This window comes from Scyliorhinus torazame, chromosome 10, assembly GCF_047496885.1.
Source record: "Scyliorhinus torazame isolate Kashiwa2021f chromosome 10, sScyTor2.1, whole genome shotgun sequence".
NCBI lineage: Eukaryota > Metazoa > Chordata > Chondrichthyes > Carcharhiniformes > Scyliorhinidae > Scyliorhinus > Scyliorhinus torazame.
Genome location: NC_092716.1, coordinates 227730691 through 227755908, shown reverse-complemented (window position 1 = coordinate 227755908; position 25218 = coordinate 227730691). Strand labels below are relative to the sequence as shown.

The window sequence follows — 25218 nt, the reverse complement described above, 5'->3', positions numbered from 1 at the left end:
AAAGTCTCTATCGTCTTTATGTTGGTTTTGGATTATTACTTTCCTTTTTTCTGTCCAGAGGATGTTTTAAGCAAATTTCTGGTTTTAATATTTCATGTAAACCCAACAGCAAATGTCCATTTTCTCATCTTAGAACAGGTATTGTAGAGTTTATGGTGAAAGTATCAAAAACAGACCAGTTTAATCTATTCCAGGATACCGGCTGAAGCTGATTTCCAGGATTTAATGGTGAAAAATGCACAGCAGCTGAACAGAGCTGGGAAATGGACAGGGATCAGGGAATATTGCACAACATAGAGACAGCACCCACAGATGTTTATAGCAGAGAAGAATCTGCCATTCAGTCTGTGCCAGTTCTTGCTATAGTTATCCAAAACTATTGACGCTCCATCATTCTTGCCCTATGTTTGTTGTTCTTTTCTTTAAAAATGCAAGGGTTTTTCCCACCACTGTTCTCTGTGACAAAGAAATTCATTTTTTAACATCTGTGTGTGTGTGGACATTTGTCCTAACTTCTATCCTCGTTTTTCATACATATTAATGATTCCGAGCCATATCTAATGCTATGCATACTGAGACCTAAACAGAACATTGTAAAAATGTATTTGTTCCTCACTCTTTCACTTTATGCCTCATGTCTAAAACCCAAAATGATTTTTAAACAAATTTTATCTACCTACACTCATACATCAGGGAATTGTGATTTTGAGCCTCTATCTCTCTTTGTTCATTCAGACCCTTCATGTCTACAGGCCACAACTACATGCCAGACAGCCTAACATCTGCCAGAGGGGAATTACTATGAACCATTATTAAGGAGGTTTTAGCAGAATATTTAGAAAATCATAATTTGATCAGGCAGATTCAACATGGGTATGTGAAAGGGAAATGGTGTTTAATTTATTAGAGTTTTTTGAGGAAGTAACATGCAAGGTGGATAATGGGGAACTTGTAGACGTACTGTACTTGGATTTCCAGAGGGCATTTGATAAGATGCCACATCACAAGTTAAGATAGAGAGTATAGGGGGTAACATATTAACATGGATAAAGTATTAATTAGCTAATCGGAAGCAGAGAGTAGGGATAAATGGATCTGCTCTGGTTGTCAAGTAGTAACCAGTGGAGTGCCACATGGATTGTTGCTGTATAGTAGCTAAATTTGTCAATGACACCAAAAAAATAAGTTGTGAAGAGGAGGTAGAGAATCTGAAAGTACGATTTAAGTTTGTTATGGGAAAGGAAAAAGATGGTTTGCAAAAAACGGTTTTGGATTAGGGGATGGCAAATTTTATTAGAATGGGGGGGGGGGGGGGGGGGGGGGCGGGCGGAGTGTTCAAAAAGGAAATGAGGAGAATATACGCCCAACATGTACCCTGTAGGATGAAATGTAGGAGCAACAAGCCCAGAGAACCCTGGATGACTATGAATATTCAGGCCAGGATAACAAAGAAAAGAGAGGCTTTAGCATGTACAAGGAAGTATCTCAGTGGAGGCCTTAGTGGGGTTTAGATAGTGCAGGGGGGAACTTAAGAAAGCCAGTTAGGAGAGAAAAGAGAGGGCATGAAAAAGCACTGGTGGGTAGGATTAGGGACCAAGATGGCAATCTGCATGTGGAGCCGGAGGACATTGGTAGGGTGTTAAACAAGTATGTCACACCTGTCTTCACTCGGGAGTAAGTACAGAATTTGGGGAGAGATACTGTGAGGTTCTTGAACAGTTTGACATAGGGAATGAGGAGTTATTGGAGATTTTGCCGGACTTAAAAGTGGACAAGTCCCCAGTTTCAGATGAGTTGTATCCCAGATTCCTTTTGAAGGCAAGGGAGGAAATTACAGGGGTTCTGACCCAAATTTGTAATTCCTCTCCGGCCAGAGAGGAGATGCCAAAGAATTAGAGGACAGCTCTAATGGGGGGGGGGGGGGGGTTGTTCAATGTCCTCCGGCTCAACTTTTCAAGAAGGGTGATAGCGATAAACCAGGGAATTTCAGACTGGTGAATCTCACATCAGTGATAGGGAAACTATTGGAGAAAATTCTGAAGGAAAAACTAACCTCTACTTGGGGAAGTAAGATTTGGTCAGGGATAATCAGCATGACTTTGTCAGAGGGAAGTCATGCCTAACTAATTTAATTGAATTTTATGAAGAGATGATCGGGTGTGTAGAAGAGGGTGGTACAGTTGATATCGTTTATACTGTATGACTCCATGAGATTATAGACAGGTTAAGTGAGTGGGCAAAAATTTTGGCAGATGTAGTATTGTGTGAAAATGTGAACTTGTCCACTTTGGCAGGAGGAACAGAAAAGTAGTGGGAGGGGTAAATGGCACATGATCCACAGTTTAAACAATCAGGTGGTCTGCTTTGTCTTGGATCAGATGTTGAACTTCTCAAGTGTTTTTGCATCTTTCATTAATCCAACCATGGGGAGGGCACAACACCACATTCCTAACTTGTGCTTTATAGATGGTGGAAGGACTTCTGGAAGTCGGGAAATAAGTCACCTGCTGCAGATTATCCAATCTTTGGCTTGGCCTTGTATCCTTGGTGTTTATGTAACTGATCCAGTTAGTTTTCTGGTTAGTCATGACCCCAGGATGTTGATAGTGAAGGTGCCTAAGATGCTATTGCTGCTTAATGTTGGGCTTGCTGGAGATGTTCGTTACCTGTCACTTGTGTCACACAAATGTTACTTGCCAGTTATCAGCCCATAGCTGGGTGCAGTCCAGATCGTACTGAATGCTCACATCGAAGGAATTGTGAATGGAATTGAACTCTGTGCATTCACCAGTAAACAGCCTCACTTCTGACCTTATGAGAGAAGAAATCTCATTCATGAAGCAGCTGAAGATAGTTAGGCAGAATGCTGCACTGCGGAATTCCTGCAGCAATCCCCATGGAGCTGAAATGATTGGCTTCCAACAACCGCAGCCAGTTGACAGATATGAAACAAGCTATTGGAAAATTCCCCCCCAATCCTCATTGACTTCAATTTTAGTTGGACTTCTTAGTGCCAAAACTTGTCAGATTCTGCCAAGACCGGTCATTGTCACCTAGAATCAGCCACATGCCCATGTCTGCACGTTGTAATGAACTCAAGAGCTTTGCATTCCTGGCAGAAACTAAATGTGCATCACGAAGCAGATTGCACGGGATTCAATGCCACTTGATAGGATAGTTGACAACTTTTTCCAAACACTTTTCTGATTGAGAAAAGGCTGATCGGTGGTGATTGGCTGGATTGTTTTAACCTGCCTTTTGTGAAAGCAATATATTTAGTCAATCTTCTTTGTGGTTCATTGTGTGCTGGTGTTGTAGCTGTACTTGGACCACTTGACTACATTCTGGTTCTGGACCACTGGTCTTATGTAGTACAGCTAGATTGTTAATAGGTTAGGCAGCCTTTGACAAGTCTAGTGCCCTCAGCTGCTTGTTGATATGAGGTGAATCAAATTAGCTGAGGACTGAAAACGGGTCTGAAGGAGGAATTCAAATAGGATTGTCCACTTGGGACTTAAGTCTGAAAATTGTTGCAAATGCTTTCAGCCTTATGTTTCTTACTTAGCTGCTGGGCTCTGCCTTTTTTGAGACCATGGACGTTTATGGTACCACTTCCCCCTTTTAGTTGGGTGTGGTAAGACTTTAAACATTGATCTGATCTGTTACTCATGTGATTATTCAGCTTGGTCTATTGCATGTGATTTCACTGGAAAGCATACACTTGGCAAGGTGTAACTTTACCAGTTTTACACATCATTATCAGATATCTGGTACTGTGCACAGCATGTCCCCCTGCGCCCTTCAGTGAACCAGAGTGGATCACCCAGCTTGAAGGTCATAGAGGGGTGAGGCATAGGCGAGATTACAGATTGTGGTCCACAGTCCTGCTGCCATTGCCACAGTGCCTCATGGATGACCAGTTTTGGCATGCTGGATCTGTTAATCAATTCCACATAGCATGGTTATGGTGCCACGTGACATTAATGGATGGTAGAAAATGCAGTGGTCGCTCAACTAATACTGTCATTGCCAGACTAAATGTCTGTAACTGACCAGTCTTGCTATAAGACATAACCCACTTGCAAAATTATTTCAGAAAACACAGTTATGCTGATTTCTTAGATGTACAAAAACATTGTATCAGGCTGCATTTTTCTGATGCTGCAACTGCAGAGGTTGGGCTCATTGCACATGCAGTTGCAGTGTCTGCATCAAAGATGGTACAGACCTAACAAAGATAGAACACACAATACCTTCTCCCTCCTGTTCCCCATCTCCTCTCTTCCTCCAGTTCCCTGCTGCTCCTCTCCACTTCCCACAGCACAAAGTGTTGGTGAGTAAGGGGTGGGATTGTGGGCGCCCACAGTGACATCATCAGCCAGAGAAACCACACATGCTTTGATGAATGGAGTGAATTTGAATTCCTGTTTCTGTTTGGCGGCTAGAATTAATGTATTAAACCAAGATAGGATCCCGAGCAACTGGTCTAACGCTGCCATCTAGTGGATTTATTAAGAACATATTGTTGCTACTTTGCCATAAGAGCTTTTTTATGTATGACATACCAGCACTTTATAAATATATAGATTATAGGCAAATGGGATTCAGTTTTTTATGTTGAAACCAGAATAGTTAAACTTCCTGTATCTGGCACATGCAGGGTTATTTTGAATTCTGAAAATAGATGGATTTGATTGGGCGGGAAGTTAAACTGTAAAAATTTTGAAATGGTATTATATCAAATCTGCCTACTTCCAGTTTTAACAGAGGCAGGACAAGGAGTGGCAGACCAATCCACTCTCGGAAAGCTTATTGGCCATTGAAATCTTATAAGGAGGCTGCATGCCTTAATTTTAACAGGAGACCTGGTAGGCGATGAGGAATTGGCCCATTAGGTAAGTGTCATTCTAGAAAATGACACTTACCAGCGGTGGCATGAATCCTGCCACCGCTGGCCACCGAATTCACCGGCACTGAAAATTCGGCGGGGGCGCGCGCCCCCCCCCCCCCCCCCCCCCCCCCCCCCCCGGCGTGTCATTCTGTTTGTAGGCCAAGAGGAGCAGGAATATTTTCCTCGAGGCCAATAAGCAAATCTGTAATCCCTCTATCACCTACAAAATCTCCCCCATCATCAACCATGACCCTCACACATGCCCCATGATCCATTGCAATTACCATGACCCTCTAAACCCAACTCCTGAAAATCTCCACACCCCAGCAGCCGCAGAGCTCAACTCCTCCGTTACTGCAGCCGTTTCTGGGGCACACACACACGCACAACTCCGGCAGGCATCCAAGCCTGCCATTCAGTTTAGCTTTCGGGCAAGGGATCTGTATTATTTTAAAGAACCCACAGGGTTCAGGATAACCAAGACTTGCCAGGATTCCCAAACATCTACCCTTACACTGAAACCCAACCCCAATAAATATTGGGCAGACTATTGAATAAGAAGTAGTCATTGTAGAATAGATGTTTCTTCTTCATAGGTACTTAATTGTTTTGGTAATAATTATTTTCAGGTAGATATATTCGACATTGAAAATACCATATATAAAGGTATTCATAACATAGATGGAAAAGCCATACAATAATTTAACAGTACTGAGTACAAGCACCAAAAATATAATTTTGTTTTTTATTTAAATCATGTTGAGTAATAGGTATTTTATTGACTGTTGAATGCACCGTGATAGCAGGTTATCCATAACACATTCATTTTGTTTAATGTAGTTATCCTGGACTTCTGGTGGTACCTCAGTCTATACTGGACAGCAGCTTACAGAAGGTTGCACGTTGTTATCGACACAACAGACTGCCAGTTGTGTGTTGGAAACACTCTAAAACAAAGGCCGTTCTGCTGCGTTCTGGCGGATTCCATGGAAAGGGAGTTGTGGGACTCTTTAAATCCCAAAATCCACACTCAGCTGGTGAGATTTGTGTTCTATAAGCACATAAATGGCATTGTCGAAGCATTTGTTTGAAACAAAATCTAACGGTTCCACATTAATCTCATTATTTAAAAATACAACTTGCAACATATTTTATATCTCTATTCTTTATTCGTTAAATGTTAAAATATAAAATCAGTTTATTTTTCAGTGTTATACAGCAGTCCAAATTATTTAATTGTAATTAAATGTATGTTTTTATTCCAAATCATGTATCTTGCTTTTCTGTACATCAATAATTTCTGTACCATCATTTGAAGTGACCAAACATGATTCAACACGATTGCTAACTTTTTACTTCATCCATCAGCCAGCAGGGGTGGACATATCCGTGCTTGAGGATAGCATGTTCTTCCTGGCTTGGTGGGGCACCCAACTTGCATAACAAGTTGATTATTGTCAAAATACATAAGTGGACAGAGTACAGGGGCGGGATTCTCCGACCCCCCACCGGGTCGGAGAATCGCCGGGGGGGGGGGGGGCGGCATGAATCCTGCCACCGCTGGCCACCGAATTCACCGGCACCGAAAATTCGGCGCCCCCCCCCCCCCCCCCCCCCGGTGATTCTCCGGCCCGCGATGGGCCGAAGTCCCGCTGCTGTCATGCCAGTCCCGCCGGCGTGAATCAAACCACCTACCTTACCGACGGGACTAGCGGCGCGGGCGGGCTCTGGAGTCCTGGGGGGAACGCGGGGGATCTGGCCCCAGGGGGTGCCCCCACGGTGGCCTGGCCCGCGATCGGGGCCCACCAATCCGCGGGCGGGCCTGTGCCGTGGGGGCACTCTTTTCCCTCGGCCACAGCCTCCGCGATGGCCAATGCGTAAGAGACCCCGCCCGCGCATGCGCGGGGATGACGTCAGTAGCGGCTGACACTCCCGCGCATGCGTGGAGTTCCGCCGGCCAGCGGAGCCCTTTTGGCCCCGACTGGCGTGGCGCCAAAGGCCTTTCCCGCAGGTCGGCGGCACACAAACTACTCCAGCGTGGGGTTAGCCCCTCAAGGTGAGGGCTTGGCCCCTAAAGATGCGGAGAAATCCACACCTTTGGGGCGGCCCGACGCCGGAGTAGTTCACGCCACTCCATCCCACCGGGACCCCCCCGCCCCGCCGGGTAGGGGAGAATCCCGGCCCATAAGTGGACAATGGATTGAGGTGTTGCTGTTTGTATTACTCAAGCTGGTAGATAACATAGTATAAAGCATAGACTTAAATTCTGTGTACTCGGCTGCTAAAGTTACATTCATTTTCCAACTTTCTATCAATCAAGGTACTTAGAATTACCTCTAAATATTAATGATCATTAATTTAGCCGTATAGAAAACCACAGAAAAGTTACAGCACAAAAGAAGGCCATTCGGCCCATTTTGTCCATGCCAGCCTAAGAACACCTAGGTGTCCTTTCTAATCCCACCTTCCTGCACCTGGTCCATAGTTCTGTAGCTTACAGCACTTAGGTGCAGATCCAGGTACTGTTTAAAAGATCCACCAACTCGTCAACGAATTCCAGACTCCCACGACCCTCTACATAAAAAAGTTCTTCCTCATGTCCCCTCTACACCCTCTGCCACTTATCTTGAGTCTATGTCCCCTGGTTCTAGAACTCTCCACTAATGGAAACAATTTTATCCTGACACTCTATCTCTTCTCCCCCCATAATTATGTACACTTCAGCCTTCTTTGTTCTAAGGAAAATAACACCAACCTATCCAATCTCTCGTCGTAGCTACACTTTTCTAGCCCTGGCAACATTCTTGTAAACCTCTTCTGTACTCTCTCCAGAGCAATACGTCCTTCCTGTAATGTGACGAGAATTGCACACAATATTCCGGTTGTGGAATTTATACAATTCCAACATTATATCCTTATTTTTATATTCTGTACCTCTGCCAATGAAAGAGAGCATTCCATATGCCTTCTTTAAACCTTGTCTACTTGAACTGCTGCCAGGGGCCTGTGTACCTGTACGCCAAGATCTCTCACTTCATCTACCCCTCTTGGTATATTCCCATTTTTTGTGTACTCCCTATAACTGTTTCACCTTCTTAAATGCATGACCTCACACTCCCCCGTGTTAAATTCCATCTGCCACTTTATCGCCCACTCCACCAAACCATCTATATCATTTTGGAGATTATGGATATCCTCTACACTGTCCACCATTCGGCCAATCTTTGTGTCATCTGCTCAAGCGGGAGCCACCCTACATGTGGCCACCAGACGTCCTTTCCTGGACACACTGCATGAATCTTTCTCCCTCGGTTCCCCCTATATTGTTTGTATCCCAGTTGATATTGGGATGGTTAAAGTCTCCCACTATTATTGACGTCCTTTTCTTACAGGCAGAAATCTGCCTACATATTTGATCTTCTATTTGCCTTTAACTATTTGGGGGTCTGTAGTATACTCCCAGTAGTGTGACTGTCCCTGTTTCATTCATTGAATTCATAGAATTTACAGTGCAGAAGGAGGCCATTCAGCCCATCAAGTCTACACTGGCCCTTAAGCCCACACCTCCACCCTATCCCTGTAACCCAGTAACTTTTTTGGACACTAAAGGCAATTTAGCGTGGCCAATCCACCTAACCTACATATCTTTGGACTGTGGGAGGAAACCGGAACACCTGGAGGAAACCCACGCAGACATGGGGAGAACGTGCAGACTCCGCACAGGCAGTGACCCAAGCCGGGAATCGAACCCGGGACATTGGAGCTGTGAAGCAACAGTGCCAACCACTGTGCTACCGTGGCACCCTCTAAGCTCAACTCATAAAGCTTTGTTTGTTGACCCGTTTAGTATATCATCCCTTCTCACAATTGGAATTGATTCTTTAACCAATAGTGCTGCTCTCCCTCCTTTTGTATCTCCCACTCTATCGTGACTGAAGACTCTTTAACCAGGAATATTGAGCTGCCAATTTTCCCCCTCCTTTAGTCAGGTTTATGTTATAGCAATGACATCCTGCTACCATGTGTCTGTCTATCTGTGCCCTTAACTTATCTACCTTGATTGTAATACTCCTTGCATTGAAGTATAAACCGTTGAACCCCACTATTTTCCCTTGCTGGACACTTTTTAAACTTTGCTTCTCCTGCAGTTCCAACTCTATCCCTACATCTTCTACATCGTAGCTAATGTTCTACCTCTATTTTCCTGATCTGAATCTGATCCTACTCCTGGGATCACAAGCCCCTGTCTTATAATTTGATATCGATCGTGTGAATAATATTGATTTGAATTTTCCCTTTGAGCCCAATTGCATTATCACTGACAATGGATTTTCTGTCTAAATACAATAATGGAAGTATATATTTTCATTAAATATTTGTTGTTTTGTTTTCTAAGTAGAGTTGTAACATTGGCACTCCTCTGGCAGCATCCCTATACCTAAGGAGAATTGGAAGATTGTAGCCAAATTATCTGCAATTTCCATTCTTACCTCCCTCAGTAACCTTAGGACCAGCTGACCTTTCTACTTTTAAGTGCTACCAACCTTTTAAGGGTGGCACAGCAGCACAGTGATAAACACTGTTGCTTCTCAGCGCCAGGGTCCCAGGTTTGATTCCCGGCTTGGGTCACTGTCTGTGATGCCACTCTTCCCTTTGTGGAAATGTGACTTTTCTGTACCTCAACTATCTTCTCTTTGAAAGTCTCCCACTCTTTTGCCTACCAATGTTATGACTCAAATCCAACTGCGATTAAAAAAGATTTATGTCATTGAAATTCGCCCAACTCCAGTTAAGTACACTTAATCTTTTCTGGTTCTTTCACATAATTATTCTGAACCTGATGATATGACCAGCACAGCCTCCTTCCTTGTTGGACTGGGAGAACACTGATCAAGAACATCCTCTGTACACATATCAGGAGTTCTTCTCTCTTTGACCTTTTATGCTGTTACTGTCCCAGTATGTAGTAGGATAATTGAATTGCCCTATTATCATTACTCTACACTCTATACAATAATATAATTTATCCTTTGATGATCAATTTGGTTGGTATTTTAGATATAACAAGATTTCATTTTTTAATTTTTCCTATTAGCCCCTGTGTCCTCCGAATCATCAAGTAGCATTGAACAAGAAAAATACCTACAAGCTTTGCTGAATGCAGTACCTAGCTTCTCCAAAATGAATGGCAGCAACACACTTACTGGTCATCCCAACGTCACCTTTTCTCCAGGTGAGGTTGCATAAAGATTGGTTGTGATACATGGTGCTTGTGACTGGGGAGATAATTAGCTTCAAGATATGATTTTCATTGATTTTTGACTCTCACTTGGTATAATACCAGTTTCTATTACTACTGTAACAGGAGGCATACTATCAAAGCTTACACTCACTCATCTTGCTTATTATCATGAGTGCAAAAGCGCAAAGCTTTGATAGCATGCCTCTGTTTTCAGCAATGCTCAAGTTCTGTACTACCAAACTACTATCAACCAGTTGTTTTTTTTTTACAAAGAATCTGGGGACGTTGCCTGCTCCAATGCCTTTGTAATGCTGCGCAGTAGCACAGCCTTCTACTTAACATTTTCATGTTGACGCCAGCATAGCTTTTCTTTTATAAATTCAGTGTACCCAATTAATCTTTTCCAATTAAGGGGCAATTTAGCGTGGCCAATCCACCTAGCCTGCACATCTTTGGGTTGTGGGGGCGAAACCCAAGCAAACACGGGGAGAATGTGCAAACTCCACACGGACAGTGACCCAGTGCCGGGATCGAACCTGGGACCTCGGCGCCATGAGGCTGCAGGGCTAACCCACTGCACCACCATGCTGCCCCAACGCCAGCATAGCTGAGATCAGGATAGGTGGGGCGCAGTGGGTTTGAGTTACATGATGCCACTCTGGATATCATGCAGTGTGGAAGAGACATTTCATTTAATGCAAGTAGGGGAGTCATTCTATTCTTCTTTGCTATCAAAACGCACGCTGATCAGTAGAGATATTTAAAGAACCAGTTTCCGAAAGCACGCCAATTCATTTTCCTATGACTGTTTATCTGACTATGCTAGTCGCACTGCTAATTAGAACTGATTATGAAACATTGCTTTAAAACAAATGTGCTGTTAGAAATGTAGTTTTAAAATGTTTAAATAAGCCCAAAATTATGAATGTACAATTTAATAAAAGGGTGGGGAGGATTTTTTTGATAACCTGTCCGGTGAAAGTTGGGCTCATTTGGAGGCAATCATAAAGGATATATATTGTATTAGAGGCATATAGGTTTTGAAAGTTCGAGAAACTATGTTGAACTAATCAAAATGCAATGCAACATAGCCATACACTTCCTGCTTCAGTTCATTTTAATTCTTTCATTTCTTAAACTTTACCTGGACTTGTTTAATCTTGTAAATCACTTATTTTCAGACTTGCCATTTTAAGTTTTGAACAGTTTAATTGATAATACTTAAAGGATAAAAATAAATTTGAAGAGATCAGTTTTCCCTTGCGCTTTCTCTCTGCCACTGTTCTTACTTCCTTTGTTCCTTTTCTGAAAGTGTTGACTACTTGCTGAGGTATGTTTCCATGGTGCCAAGCATCATTTCATACTTTCCCCAAAAGGTGTTTGACAATAAGTATCAGGTGAGGTGTCAAATGTCTTATCTTGTCTCACCTTATCTCCATCAAGTATGCAATGTTGGATATTGATCAGGGTTAGGAACCTTGACCGTTTTTTTCCTTCCCAACCCTCGGATATTTGAAATTAATTCTAATGTTTCTGAACTTAGATCAGCTCATTTTGCGTGAATTGAGTATGGAATCTCGGGCATTCCTGGTCTGTATGGCTGAGCTGCTAAAAGTAGAAAACCTATTGAGTCATCAAAGGAGCTTTTTATTGCCTCTTTGTCAAACTATGTTTATGGGTGAATCAAAGTCAGACTATAAACACTTTTTTTTAGATACAGCCATTGACAAACGGTCCTCTCGAACAACCAGTGTTGTAAAGCAGATGGTCCCGCCACATTTGGATGTGCATCTCCCAAACAGTTTTACACGTGGAGGTTAGTACCGTTATGTTCTAACCTTACTTCAAAGTTCAGATTCAAGAAGTTAAGGAATCTTAGAACATACAGGTAGATCTGTCAACTGTATTTGCACAGGTTATTTCCCCATAGAGGTGAGCTCCCAATCACAACCCCTCTGCTACGGGAACGCATAAGAGAGAATAAATCAGTGCTTCTGCCAGAGCTAAATAGTGCACTTGTTGTGGCAGCTGAGGGCATTGTGCAAGTAGGTCACCTACAGGTGGAATGTGGCTCAGGAATGTTGGAGCAACAAAAATGAATTGCCCTTAACAAGGCAATTTACCAAAGAAAAGTACCAAAATCATTTGTTATTTTCTGCATGTTATTTATATTTTTACTTCAATTTTTTTATGGCAACACATTTATTTTAGCCATACATGCATCCGTGATACGTTCTGAGCCAGTTTTCTGTCTTAATACTCACATGCACATAGGCATTGAGGAAAACAATTTAGCATTGGGGATCTCCAGCACATGTCCCTCCATTCTTGCCATTGGATAGTGGTGTCTGTTCAGGAGTCCACTCCGCCATCCCAAGGTTAAGCTGCTTGGAAAAGTGATATCAATTATTCAAGGCAGTGAGAGAAAATTAAGGAACATGTAAGTAAAATGCCCCAAGGAGTTTCACAAGAGCATTATCATATTTAACTGCAATATATGCAGTTTGGGCAGCACGGTAGCACAAGTGATTAGCACTGTGGCTTCACAGCGCCAGGGTCCCAGGTTCGATTCCCCGCTGGGTCACTGTCTGTGCGGAGTTTGCACGTTCTCCCCGTGTCCGCGTGGGTTTCCTCCGGGTGCTCCGGTTTCCTCCCACAGTCCAAAGACGTGCAGGTTAGGTGGATTGGCCATGATAAATTACCCGTAGTGTCCATAAGGGTTGGGAGGGGTTATTGGGTTGCGGGGATAAGGTGGAAGTGAGGGATTAATGTGGGTCGGTGCAGACTCGATGGGCCGAATGGCCTCCTTCTGCACTGTATGTTCTATGTCTATGTCTATGCCTTTAGTTTTACCTTTCTACATGTTAATATCACGTGAATATTAGCCATACTCTTTGTATTACCCAGAGAAACATTTTGTGCGTAAAGTGGAGAACAATATAATTTGGACAGTTACGTTTTAACATTTACAATTAGGGTCTTGAAGTTTTGAACTTGCAGTTTTTACTCTTGGGCTGCTACTGTCAAGACAACGTACCTCGGTATGCCTGTATAACCAGTATCCCGCTGAGCTTTGGAAGCACAGCCAGGAAAGTGTCAAAGTTTGATATGACCTCTCTAACTAGCTGAAAATGTTCTGATTCTCAAATTGATAGAATATAATCCTTGCACTTAGTTTTAACCAGTTGAAGACCAACTCTTAGAGATGTTGGTCCCATTGGCAGATGGGGGTCATGTCCTTAAATGAACAGAAAAATAATAAAGTTTATTTTGGAAAGACAAAATTAATTTTAAAAATTATTAATTTAAAGTTGAAATAGTAATATAGAAAATAAGATAAAGAATAGGGAATAAGATAAATAATAGGCAAGATAGACAGGAAGACAGTACTTGGCCACAATTCTGACAGCATCATTGTACTGTTAGAATTAAGGCAATGTGGGATTTCCACCTTAATGTTCTGGCACTAATACCATCATAAATTGTTGGGAAATACCCAGAAGAGAGGTGCAGCAGAATTAATACCAGAGAATCATAGAATATCATAGAATTTACAGTGCAGAAGGAGGCCAATCAATGAAGCATTAATTGCAAAAACTGTAGCATCATGGTTATGTTACTGGACAATCAGCAGAATTTAAAACCAAAGAGACAATGGACACATTGATTGTAGGAACGGTAGCTTTGTGTTTATGTTACTGGACAGACAACCCAGAGGCATGGACTAATGATCCAAAGATATGTTCAAATCCCACCATAGCAGCTGGGGAATTTAAATTCCAATAATTAAATAAGTTTGGGGAAAAACATTTATGCTGCCAATGAAACATCCAGATCGTAAAAACCCACCTAGTTCACTAAATGTCCTTAAGAGAAGGAAATCTACTTATATCTGATTCCAGACCCACAGTAATGTGACTGTCTCTTAACTGTCCTCTGAAATGCTTTAACAAACCTTTCAGTTGTTCCAAACTGCAACAACAAGTATAATATGAATAAAAGAAGATGGGTTATCCTGCATTGCCTTGGCATTGGATTTGTATGTGGCAAAGGCATGTCTGGTCAAACCTAACGGCAAAGTCTCCTCATTAATGTCTGAGGACTTGGAAGGGCTATTTTTTTTTAAATTTGTTTTCACGGGATGTGGATTCGCTGGCTAGGCCAGCATTTGTTGCCATTCCTAATTATCCTCGAGAACGTGGCGGTGAGCTGTCTTTTTGAACCGCAGCAGTCCATGTGGTTTAGGTATACCCACTGTGATCTTATGGAGGGAATTCCAGGATTTTTCTTCCAGTGCAGGAACAGCGATATATTTCCAAGTCAAGATGGTGAGTGACTTGGAGGGGAACTTCCAGATGGTGGGGTTCCCTGGTATCTGCTGCTCGTGTCCTTTTAGATGGTGGTGGTTGTCTGTTTGGAAGGCAGGAACCTTGGTGTGTTCCTGCAGTGCATCTTGTAGATGGTACACACTGCTGCTACTGTGAAGGGAGTGAACATTTGTGGAAAGCTTGCCAATCAAGAGGGCTCCATTGTCTTGGATGGTGTTGAGCTTCTTAAATGTTGTTGGAGCTGCACTTATCCAGGCAAGTGGCGAGTACTCTCTCATACTCTTAACTTGTGCCTTGTAGGTGGTGGATAGGCTTTGGGGAGTCAGGAGGTGAGATACTTGCCGCAGTATTCCTAGCCTCTCACCTTCTCTTGTAGTCATAGTATCTATATGGCTAGTCCAGTTCATATTTTAGTCAATAGTAACCCCCAGAATGTTGATACTGGGGATTCAGTGATGGTAACGCCACTGATAGTCATGGGGCGATGGTTAGATTCTCTCTTATTTGAGATGGTCATTGCCCGTCACTTTTGTGGCATGAATGTTACTTGCCACTTGTCAGCCCAGGCCTGGATATTGTCCATGTCTTGCTGCGTTTGCATGTGGACTACTTCAGTGTCTGAGGAGTCACGAGTGGTGCTGAACATTGTGCAATCATCAGTGAACATCCCCACATCTGACATGTTGGAAGGAAGTCATTGATGAAGCAGCTGAAGATAGTGGGACCAAGGACACTATTTGAGGAACTCCTGCAGTGATGTCCCACGACTGAGATGACTGACTTCCAACAACCGCAACCATTTTCCTTTCTGCTTGGTAGGACTCCAACCAATGGAAAGTTTTCCCCCTGATTCCCATTGACTCACGTTCAGCTAGGGCCCCTTGATGCCTTGATGTCAAGGGCAGTCACTCTCACCTCACCTCTGGAGTTCAGCTCCTTTTTTCCATGTTTGAAACAAGGCTGTAGTGAGGTCAGGAGCTGAGTGACCCTGGCGGAACCCAAACTGAGTGTCCTTGAGCAGCTTATTGCGAAGTAAGTGCCTCTTGATAGCACTGTTGATGACTCCTTCCAGCACTTTACTGATGATTGAGTGTTAAGGCGGCGATTGTGTCATGTGAGAGTACCTTTAAGAAATGGTGTTTAAGAAATATACCTTTAAGAAATGGAGCTGCTCCTGTTACTGCAGTGATGTCGGAGTGTGGGTGGAGCTGAGCTCTACTTCTGCTTTTTAGTTTCAGTTTGAGAAAAGCTTGGGTATGTCTGTGTTTTTCAGTGAGCTGCATCTGAAGTTTAAACAAAGAGCTGTACGGTTGATCTCTGCCATCCAAAGACTATCTATGGATCACTTGGTGAACCCAGAATTGTAAAAGGTCTCAGTATTGAATGTAAACCTAATGTGCTCCAGTTCGAAGGTTTGTTAAGTCTTTTGGATGTTCAAGAGGAGGTCTGAGTACTTTTGGTTGCATCGAGGGACGAGGCAGGGGTGTCCCCTGTCCCCCCTGTTCTTCGCACTGGCGATCGAACCCCTGGCTATGGCACTGAGGGAGTTGAGGATCTGGAGGGGGCTGGTGCATGGTGGGGAGGAGCATAGGGTGTCGCTCTATGCGGACGACTTGCTGCTATATGTGGCGGACTCGGTGGGGGGAATACCGGAGGTAATGAGGATCCTCAGGGAGTTCGGGGATTTCTCAGGGTACAAGCTCAACATGGGGAAGAGCGAGTTGTTCGTGGTTCACCCAGGGGACCAGGGGAGGGGGATTGGCGAGCTCCTACTAAAAAGGGCGGAGGGGAGCTTCAGGTATTTTGGGGTCCAGCTGGCCAGGAGCGGGGGGGCCCAGCATAGACTTAATTTCACGAGGCTGGTGGAGCAAATGGAGGAGGAGTTTAAGAGGTGGGACGCGTTGCCGCTGTCCCTGGCGGGTAGGGTGCAGTCAGTCAAGATGACGGCGCTCCCAAGGTTTTTGTTCCTGTTCCAGTGCCTCCCCATTCTTATCCCGAAGGTCTTCTTTAGGCAGGTCAACAGGAGCATAACGGGGTTTGTGTGGGCGTGAGGGACTCCGAGGGTGAGAAGGGTGTTCCTGGAGCGGAGTAGCGATTGGGGGGGGGGGGGCTGGCGCTGCCCAAGCTCTGTGGGTACTACTGGGCCGCCAATGCGGCGATGGTGCGCAAGTGGGTGATGGAGGGGGAGGGGGCAGCATGGAAGAGGCTGGAGATGACGTCTTGTGAGGGTAGAGTCTCGGGGCGCTGGCAACGGCGCCGCTGCCGCTCCCTCCAGGGAGGTATACCATGAGCCCGGTGGTGGCGGCTGCCCTCAAAATTTGGGGGCAATGGAGGCGGAACGGTGGGAAGTGGGGGCCTCGGTGTGTACCCCGATACGGGGGAACCACCGGTTTGGCCCAGGGAGAATGGATGGAGGGTTTTCGGGGTGGCACAGGGCAGGGATAAGAAGGTTGGGGGACCTGTTTGTGGATAGGAAGTTCGCGAGCCTGGGTGAGCTGGAGGAGAAGTACGGGCTCCCCCGGGAAACACCTTTAGGTATCTACAGGTAAGGGCGTTTGCCAGACGGCAAGTGGTGGAATTCCCGCTGTTGCCGCCACGCACGGTACAGGACGGTGCTCTCGGGGGTGTGGGTTGGAGAGGGGAAGATCTCGGCAACAAACCAGGTGATGCAGGAGGAGTAGGAGGCCTCAGTGGAGGAGCTATAAGGTAAGTGGGAGGAGGAGTTGGTGGAGGAGATCGAGGAGGCGACGTGGACAGATGCCCTAGGGAGGGTGAACTCTTCCTCTTTGTGCGCGAGGCTCAGCCTCATACAGTTTAAGGTGCTGCGCAGGGCACACATGACCGGGACAAGGATGAGCCGGTTTTTTGGGGGTGAGGACAGATGTGTTGGGTGCTCAGGGAGCCCAGCAAACCACACCCATATGTTCTGGGCATGCCCAGCACTGGAGGAGTTTTGAGAGGGCGTAGCGAGGATGGTGTCGAGGGTGGTAGGATCCAGGGTCAAACCAGGCTGGGGGCTCGCAATATTTGGGGTTGCAGAGGAGCCGGGAGTGCAGGAGGCGAAAGAGGCCGGTATTCTGGCCTTTGCGTCCCTGGTAGCCCGGCGAAGGATTCTTCTTCAGTGGAAGGATGCTAGACCCCCAAGGGTGGAATCCTGGATCAACAATATGGCGGGGTTTATTAAATTGGAGAGAGTGAAATTTGCCTTAAGGGGATTGGTGCAAGGGTTTTTCAGGCGGTGGCAACCGTTCTTAGACTTCCTGGCAGAACGGTAGACAATGGTCAGCAGCAGCAGCAACCTGGTTGGGGGGGGTGGTTCTCTAAACCCTTACCCATAACAATTGGCAGGGTTGGATTTGTCCTGCGTTTTGTGTACAGGACATACCTGGACAATTTTCCACATTGTCGGGTAGATGCCAATCTGAAACAACTTGGTTAGGGGTGCAACAAGTTCTGGAACACAAGCTTTCTGTACTATTGTCGGAATATTGTCAGGGCCCATAGCCTTTGCAGTGTCCAGTACCTTCAGACGCTTCTTGATATCACGTGGGGTGAATTGAATTGGCTGAAGACTGGCACCTGTGATGCTGGGAACATCTGGAGGAGACTGAGATGGATCAGCACTTCTGGCTGAAGATCATTGCAAATGCTTCAGCCTTGTATTTTGCACTGATGCGCTGGGATCCTGCATCATTGAGGATGGGGATATTTGGAGCTGCCTCCTGTAGTAAGTTGTTTAATTATCCACCACCATTCATGACTGGATGTGGCAGGACTGCAGATCTTAGATCTGATCTGTTGATTGTGAGACCACTTAGCTCTATCTGTAACTTTCTGCTTGTGTTGTTTGGCACACAAGTAGTCCTGTGTTGTAGCTTCATCAGGTTGACACCTAATTTTTTGGTGCACCTGATGCTGGTTTTGGCATGCCCTCCTGCATTCTTCTTCCATTGACTAGTCAAGCAATGGCACATTTACAAAATAATACCTTTCAGTTCAAGTCACAGACTCTTCCATTTTTCCCCATGTCCTGTACCATAAGCAGCAAGTTACAGATAGAGCTAAGCGGTCTCACAACCAACAGATCAGATCTAAGATCTGCAGTCCTGCCACAGCCAGTCATGAATGGTGATGGATAATTAAACAACTCACAATAGGAGGCAGCTCCAAATATCCCCAACCTCAATTATGCAGGATCCCAGCACATCAGTGCAAAAGATAAGGCTGTATGAATCTACCACATTCAAGAGGGAGTGGACTTGGAGTCGCTTACCACACTCCTTCAGCTGATAAATTGGTACTCCACCATGTTGAACTGCACTTGTTAATTATTAAGGATGGATAAGGGCACAGAATATAGTCTGGATGGAGACTTTAATCTCTGAATCTAGCATTAAAAAGATGGAACCAAAGAGAAAATACAGAAAATCTCAGCAGGTCTGGCAGCATCTGTTGGGAGAGAAAAGAGCTACCGTTTCAGGTCCAGATGACCCTTTGTCAAAGGGGACCCTCTGAGTCATCTGGACTCGAAATGTTAGCTCTTTTCTCTCACTACAGATGCTGCCAGACCAGCTGAGATTTTCCAGCATTTTCTCTTTGGTTTCAGATCCCAGCATCTGCAGTTATTTGCTTTTAAAAAAATGGATCCTGATTTGATCATCAGACTCACATGGAGACGTCTTGGAGAACCTGTGATCGATGGAAGGGGCCCAGCAAAGACCAGTGACATTGCTGAGAAGAATTTGACTCAATCCAGCACTGCTTGCAGCACCTTACAGCACGACAGTCATCTGCATCAAGCTTCCTGACGGAGTGGCATTCAGACAGGCCATTACATCCAAAGTGGACCTTCTACCTGACCTTTAGGCCTTGGGGTCTGTTAAAATGGTACAATGGTAAATAGCTTCTGAGAGCTTTGGAGAAATATCTCTCAGGATCTTCAGATCTAACTGAGACAATCAGACCAGCCCACCAGCACTTGGACCCAAAAACAAGTGTTAGTGGATTGACTCAAATAGATCTTCACAGTACCACTTTGTTTCCTATTGGCAGTTTGTGTAGCCGATCCATCCAGCACCCTCAGACACCTGCTTAAGCACATAGCAGGAAATCAGGCCAGGTGACCCATACAACTGCAGTAGCAATACAGCCAACTGAGAAGTTTTCCTCACGCGCAGAACCTGTGACGAGGGCCATCTGATCCCTAAGGAGGTCATGATACTGCAGCATAGCCAAGCAGCACTGACATCACTGGCCCTCAAGTATTAGCTTGATGATAGAACACCGTAAAACCCCAACATAAGCACACTAACAAGAACCACTTACTGTAAATATATATATATATATATGGTAAACTCACTTTGTCATAAAAAACCCAGTCTACCGAAACAGGTCTGGTCTTTGTTTTTAATGCTTGAAAGGATGTTAGGAGCATTGTGCAATGGGGGACAGAGTTCTTTCTTTGTCTCATTACCAAACTGTTGTCTCCTTTATAAACAGACTTCTTCTAAGACATGTAGGAAATGGCATGCTTTGGCTGAAGGGTATCTCTAGTTTTGCATTTCTTTCAGTTTTATCATGCTTAACCTTGCACTCCTGTTCTAAATCCATTATAAGGATATAGAAATGTTCAACATTAACCGTAGTTTGAGGGCTTCTTCATAGAGGTTGGAAGCACTGCTTGAAACTGCTGGAAGGCAACTTGCAGAACCATTATCTGCACAATTGAGGAGCATTTTTTAAATTTCTGAATCAAAGCTGTGTCACAAAGTATTTACAGCACAAAAAAGGGACACTTGGCCCAATGGGTCCATGCTGGTGTTTATGCTCCACAAAAGTCTCCTCCCACTCCTTTTCACCTCATCCCATCAACATATCCTTGTGTCCCTTTCTGCTTAATATGCTTATCTAGCTTCCCTTTAAATGCATCTGTATTTGCTTCAACTATTCTCTTCCGCATTCTCACCAGACTCCGGTCAAAGGATGTTTGTGTATATTCAAAGCAAATGAACTCAACCATTTCCCAAATTGATAAATCATGCAGGTGACCTGCACCTTTTTATAGGATTAAATAGGTGCAATTTTGGCATAGATGGCAGAGTTTTTAGGACAGAGCCTTTTCTCATATTACTCCGTAGTTTGCATGAGTGGAACAGCATCACGGATGTCAGTCTTCAGCCAATACGATTCTTCCACGTGACATCAAGAGACAACTGAAGGTACTGGATACTGCAAAGACTATGGGTCCTGATAATTTAATATCCTGGTAATAGTACTGAAGACTTATGCTCCAGAACTTGTTGCACCCCTAGCCAAGCTGTTCCAGTACAGTTACAACACTAATTTTCGGGCATCTACCCGAAAATTGCCCAGGTGTGTCCTGTACACAAGAATGAGGACAAATCCAACCCATCCAATTACAACCTTATCAGTCTACTCTCCATCATCAGCAAAGTGATGGAAGAGGCCATCAACAGTGCTATCAAGCGACACTTACTCAACAATAACCTGCTCATGGACGCTCAGTTTGATTTCAGCCATTGTCACTCAGCTCTTGACCTTATTACAGCTCTGGTTCAAATAGGGACAAAAGAGCTGAATGCCAGAGGTGGGGTGAGAGTGACTGCTCTTGACATCAAGGCAGCATTTGACCGAGTATGGCATTAAGGAGCCCTAGGTAAACTAGAGGAAATGGGAATCAGGGGGGAAACTCTCCACTGGTTGGGGGGCACAAAGGAGGATGGTTGTGGTGGTTGGAAGTCAATCATCTCAGCTCCAGGACATCACTGCAGAAGTTCCTCAGGGTAGTGTCCTAGGCCCAACCATCTTCAGCTGCTTCATCAATGAACTACCTTCCACCATAAGGTCAGAAGTGGGGATGTTTGCGGATGACTGCATAATGTTCAGCACCATTTGCGACTCCTCAAATAATGAAGCTGTCTATGTCCAAATGCAACAAGACCTGGACAATATCCAGACTTGGGTTGACAAGTGGCAAGTTACATTTGCGCCACACAAGTGCCAGGCAAAGACCGTCTCCTACAAGAAAGGATCTAACCATCGCCTCTTGACATTCAATGGCATTACCATCGCTGAATCCCGCACAATCAACATCCTGGGGGTTACCATTGATCAGAAACTGAACTGGACTAGCCACATTAATACTGTGGCTACCAGGGCAGGTCAAAGGCTAGGAATCCTACAGCGAGTAACTCACCTCCTGACTCTCTCTCTCTCTCTCTCTCTCTCTCTCTCTCTCTCTCTCTCTCTCTCTCTCTCTCTCTTCCCCCCCCCCAAAAAAAACCCTGTCAGGAGTGTAATGGAATACTCTCCACTCCCTGGATGAGTGCAGCTCCAACAACACTCAAGAAGCTCGACACCATCCAGCACAAAGCAGCCGTTTGATTGCTCCTCCTTCCACAAACATTCAAACCCTCCACCACCGACAAATAGTGACAATCTTATGTACCGTCTACAAGATGCACTGCAGTAACTCACCAAGGTTCCGTAGATAGCACCTTCCAAACCCACGACCACTACTATCTAGAAGGACAAGAGCAGCAGACACCTGGGAACCCCACCACCTGGAGGTTCCCCTCCAAGTCACTCACCACTCTGACTTGGAAATATATCGCCGTTCCTTCACTGTTGCTGGGGCAAAATCCTGGAACTCCCTCCCTAACAGCATAGTGGGTGTACCTACACCTGAAGGACTGCAGCGGTTCAAGAAAGCAACACATCACCACCTTCTGAGTGACAACTCGGCATGGGCGATAAATACTGGCCTAACCAGCGATGCGCACATCCTGAATAATTTTTAAAAACACCTTGCGGCAAGCACACCTTGGACCAAGAGACAATTCTGCCAGAAATAACAGAGATTTTGGAATTATTATAACTCTGACGTCTTAGTCATTATGTGCACCAAAAGCTGATACCCTACTCAGAATTACCTTACCAACAATGTCCTAGAATTTCAGGGCCAATATTTTCCAAACTATCTTTACTTAAAATCTTTTCCAAATATGTGTACTGTTATATCGGCATAGGTTATTTTGATATCTGTGAAGCATTATTGATATTGAAGATCTTTCAGCATGGTCCGAGGGACTGTAAAAATCATCACCCCAGGGATTGTAGAATTCCTGCAGTCTGAATATCAAAGAAGCATGTTAGTTGTTAGAAATTGAAAGATTGATTTGGATTTTTTTTTTAAGTTTGTGCAACATTCCAAAATTATGCTCTCTGGTTAAAGTAATCTTATTGTGTAATCTTATTGTGTAATTTCCTGTTAGTTATGTTACCTTAACAGCCAAAGTTGGGATTACTAATATCATCCCATTTTGTTAATTTTACTTTGATATTTAGGTTCCCACAGTTGTGCATTGTAAAATTTGTTGATAAATATGTAATTGTAAGTTTGCACAATAATTGATTTTGTAAATTGTCACTACAAATTTGCTTGTTTTGTGTAAATGCTTTTGCTGCTTTGTTTCGTTATTGCATGTTTAATGTATTGAGAGTTGTACCAACCAATTGTTTAGTTACTCTTAGTTAGTCATTACAAATGAATTCATTACAATGTAATGAATTGGCGTTATGACAAACATAAAGATTTTAACGAGAAATAAATTATGACTGTTAAATTCCTCTGGGTTTCTGCCAGTATGCCGTGGCTCCAGGAAAATGGCAAAAACTGGTTGTGCTAGATCCCAGAAACTATTGGTGGTTCCGAAGGAGTGACATTTCTGTCCACCTCTTTCTTATCAGGCAAATGCTGGCTAGGGAAGAGCCAGGTTGTGGAAAATCCATAAGTCTAAAGCTCCTAGGCTCCAATGCGACCTAACATCATTTTCATTAGTAATCAAATGAATTAGCACTGTTGCCTCACTGCGCTGAGGACCCTGGTTCGATCCCGGACCCAGGTCACTGCCGCATGGAGTTTGCACATTCCCCTCGTGTCTGCGTGGGTCTCACCCCCACAACCGAAAGATGTGCAGGGCAGGAATGGCCACATTGAATTGCCCTTAATTGGAAAATAGTTTTTAAAAATAATCAAATTAATGGGAATACACCGGCCTTGAGAGTAACTGGGTTGTAACAGTAGAATCCAGGGCAGGCATGCAGATTGTTGCTCCATCTTTCTCTCTCTCTCTCTCTCTCTCTCTCTCTCTCCCCCCCCACCCCCCCCCCCCCCCCCAGAAGAGTTCTACATATTGTTTTTTAAGTATACCAGCTCACCTTCTGATTGCACTTTTAGAAGGATTTTAGAGGTGGTGGGCTAGATAACATTCTCCCTGCTTCTGGCAGGCTTATGCTGCAGTAACTGCGCATGAAGTGATGGTTGTCTCTACCTGACCAATTCTCTCTCTCCCCTCCCCAATGAATTTCAGGTCCTCCTCATCTGTTGCCACACTCCAACTTTGTGTACGATAATTGCTTGTAATTTTGGGATCAATTTGATTTTCATGCTAAGATATCTGAAAATTCTTTCTCTGTCATTGTTATGCTCCACCAGTACTTGGGTACAGGGACAAGCTGTTCACTCATTCTCAACAAAAGAGTACAGTTAAAGGAAGAGTCTTCAACCAAGGTACTGTGTTGTATTATATTCTTATGTACTGATCCCATTCATGCTCATCTCTGTCTTGTTCAAAGAGGAACTGAGTTGATCTTTTGGCTGCCACTAATTTATCATTATCATATTGTACTTTACTGGAAGTACAATTTCAGCAACCTAAAGGTTAATTCTTTGGTGCCCCTTGTGAATTTGTGTCATACTTTTGTACCACTGACAACATCTCCTCATTATGAGAATGGAAAGCCTGTCATTTGTCATAGTACAAGTCATGTGTCTTAGATTATGGTTAAGCCACAGAAATATAAACAATGGTTTTCCAGCCAGAAATATTTTTAGCAAATAAATATTACTAAACCACATCTGACACACATTGCATGCATTAAATAACTTCAGATTCTTTCTCCAGCATCTTGAAAAGTTTTGACTCGTGTAAAATATTGCTTTTTGCTGCTCTGTTCATGTGTCGATCAAATATAGAAATATCAAAATTGTTCTTTAACATAAATTATCCAATGCCATATTATAAATGTGATTGTTAGGAGATACATTGCTCACAGTGGGTAAGATGACACGGCCACAATTTTAGTGCCCCCCGCCAGCAGGATTTTAGGTAATAGAGAGCACAAAATTGAAGGAAGGGGATTCCCTCTGGGTTCTCGACGGCCCTGACAATGCAGAAATTTTACATCAGTGGGGTGGGGGAGCACAGACCCAGGCAGGAAGCCTGCCTTTGCCCCAGTTGCGGCTATTAAGTGGCCAACAAGTGGCCACTTAAGGGCCATTTCCAGCGTAGTCTCAATTTTTAGGTTGGCGAGCAGAGTGGCCTTGCATGGGGGAAACCTGAAAACCAACGGACTTGGATCTGACCGGGGGGGGGTCTCCATCAAAAGCCCCCTTCACAAGTTGGGCATCCGCACCTTAAGTTCCGGTGACCCCACCCCTTCGCATTGCATCTGGGCCTTCATAGAACATAGAACATTACAGCGCAGTACAGGCCCTTCGGCCCTCGATGTTGCGCCGACCTGTGAAACCACTCTAAAGCCCATCTACACTATTCCCTTATTGTCCATATGTCTATCCAATGACCATTTAAATGTCCTTGGTGTTGGCGACTCCACTACTGTTGCAGGCAGGGCATTCCACGCCCTTACTACTCCCTGAGTAAAGAACCTACCCC

At 44.3% G+C, this 25218-nt stretch overlaps 1 protein-coding gene and 1 long non-coding RNA gene across 6 annotated transcripts in view; one reads left to right on the top strand and one right to left on the bottom strand.

Annotated features, from left to right (window-relative positions):
* The window catches only part of sbf2 (SET binding factor 2), an 857151-nt gene that overhangs the window by 769146 nt on the left and 62787 nt on the right, over positions 1-25218 (top strand). Inside the window, exons 27-30 of one of the 2 annotated variants that reach the window (XM_072466525.1) lie at positions 5732-5928; positions 9987-10124; positions 11848-11949; positions 23979-24053. In XM_072466525.1, the coding sequence (XP_072322626.1) occupies positions 5732-5928; positions 9987-10124; positions 11848-11949; positions 23979-24053 (512 nt within the window). The remainder of the gene's footprint in view (positions 1-5731; positions 5929-9986; positions 10125-11847; positions 11950-23978; positions 24054-25218) is intronic. The other variant, XM_072466526.1, reaches the window with a different exon arrangement.
* LOC140384639 (uncharacterized) overlaps positions 5821-25218 on the bottom strand; it is a 363618-nt gene continuing 344220 nt past the window's right edge. For all 4 annotated transcript variants that reach the window (XR_011933112.1, XR_011933115.1, XR_011933113.1 and 1 more), the window contains 2 exons: positions 12398-12517; positions 5821-5942 (listed from right to left, as the gene is read on the bottom strand). This is a non-coding gene — a long non-coding RNA (uncharacterized lncRNA). The remainder of the gene's footprint in view (positions 5943-12397; positions 12518-25218) is intronic.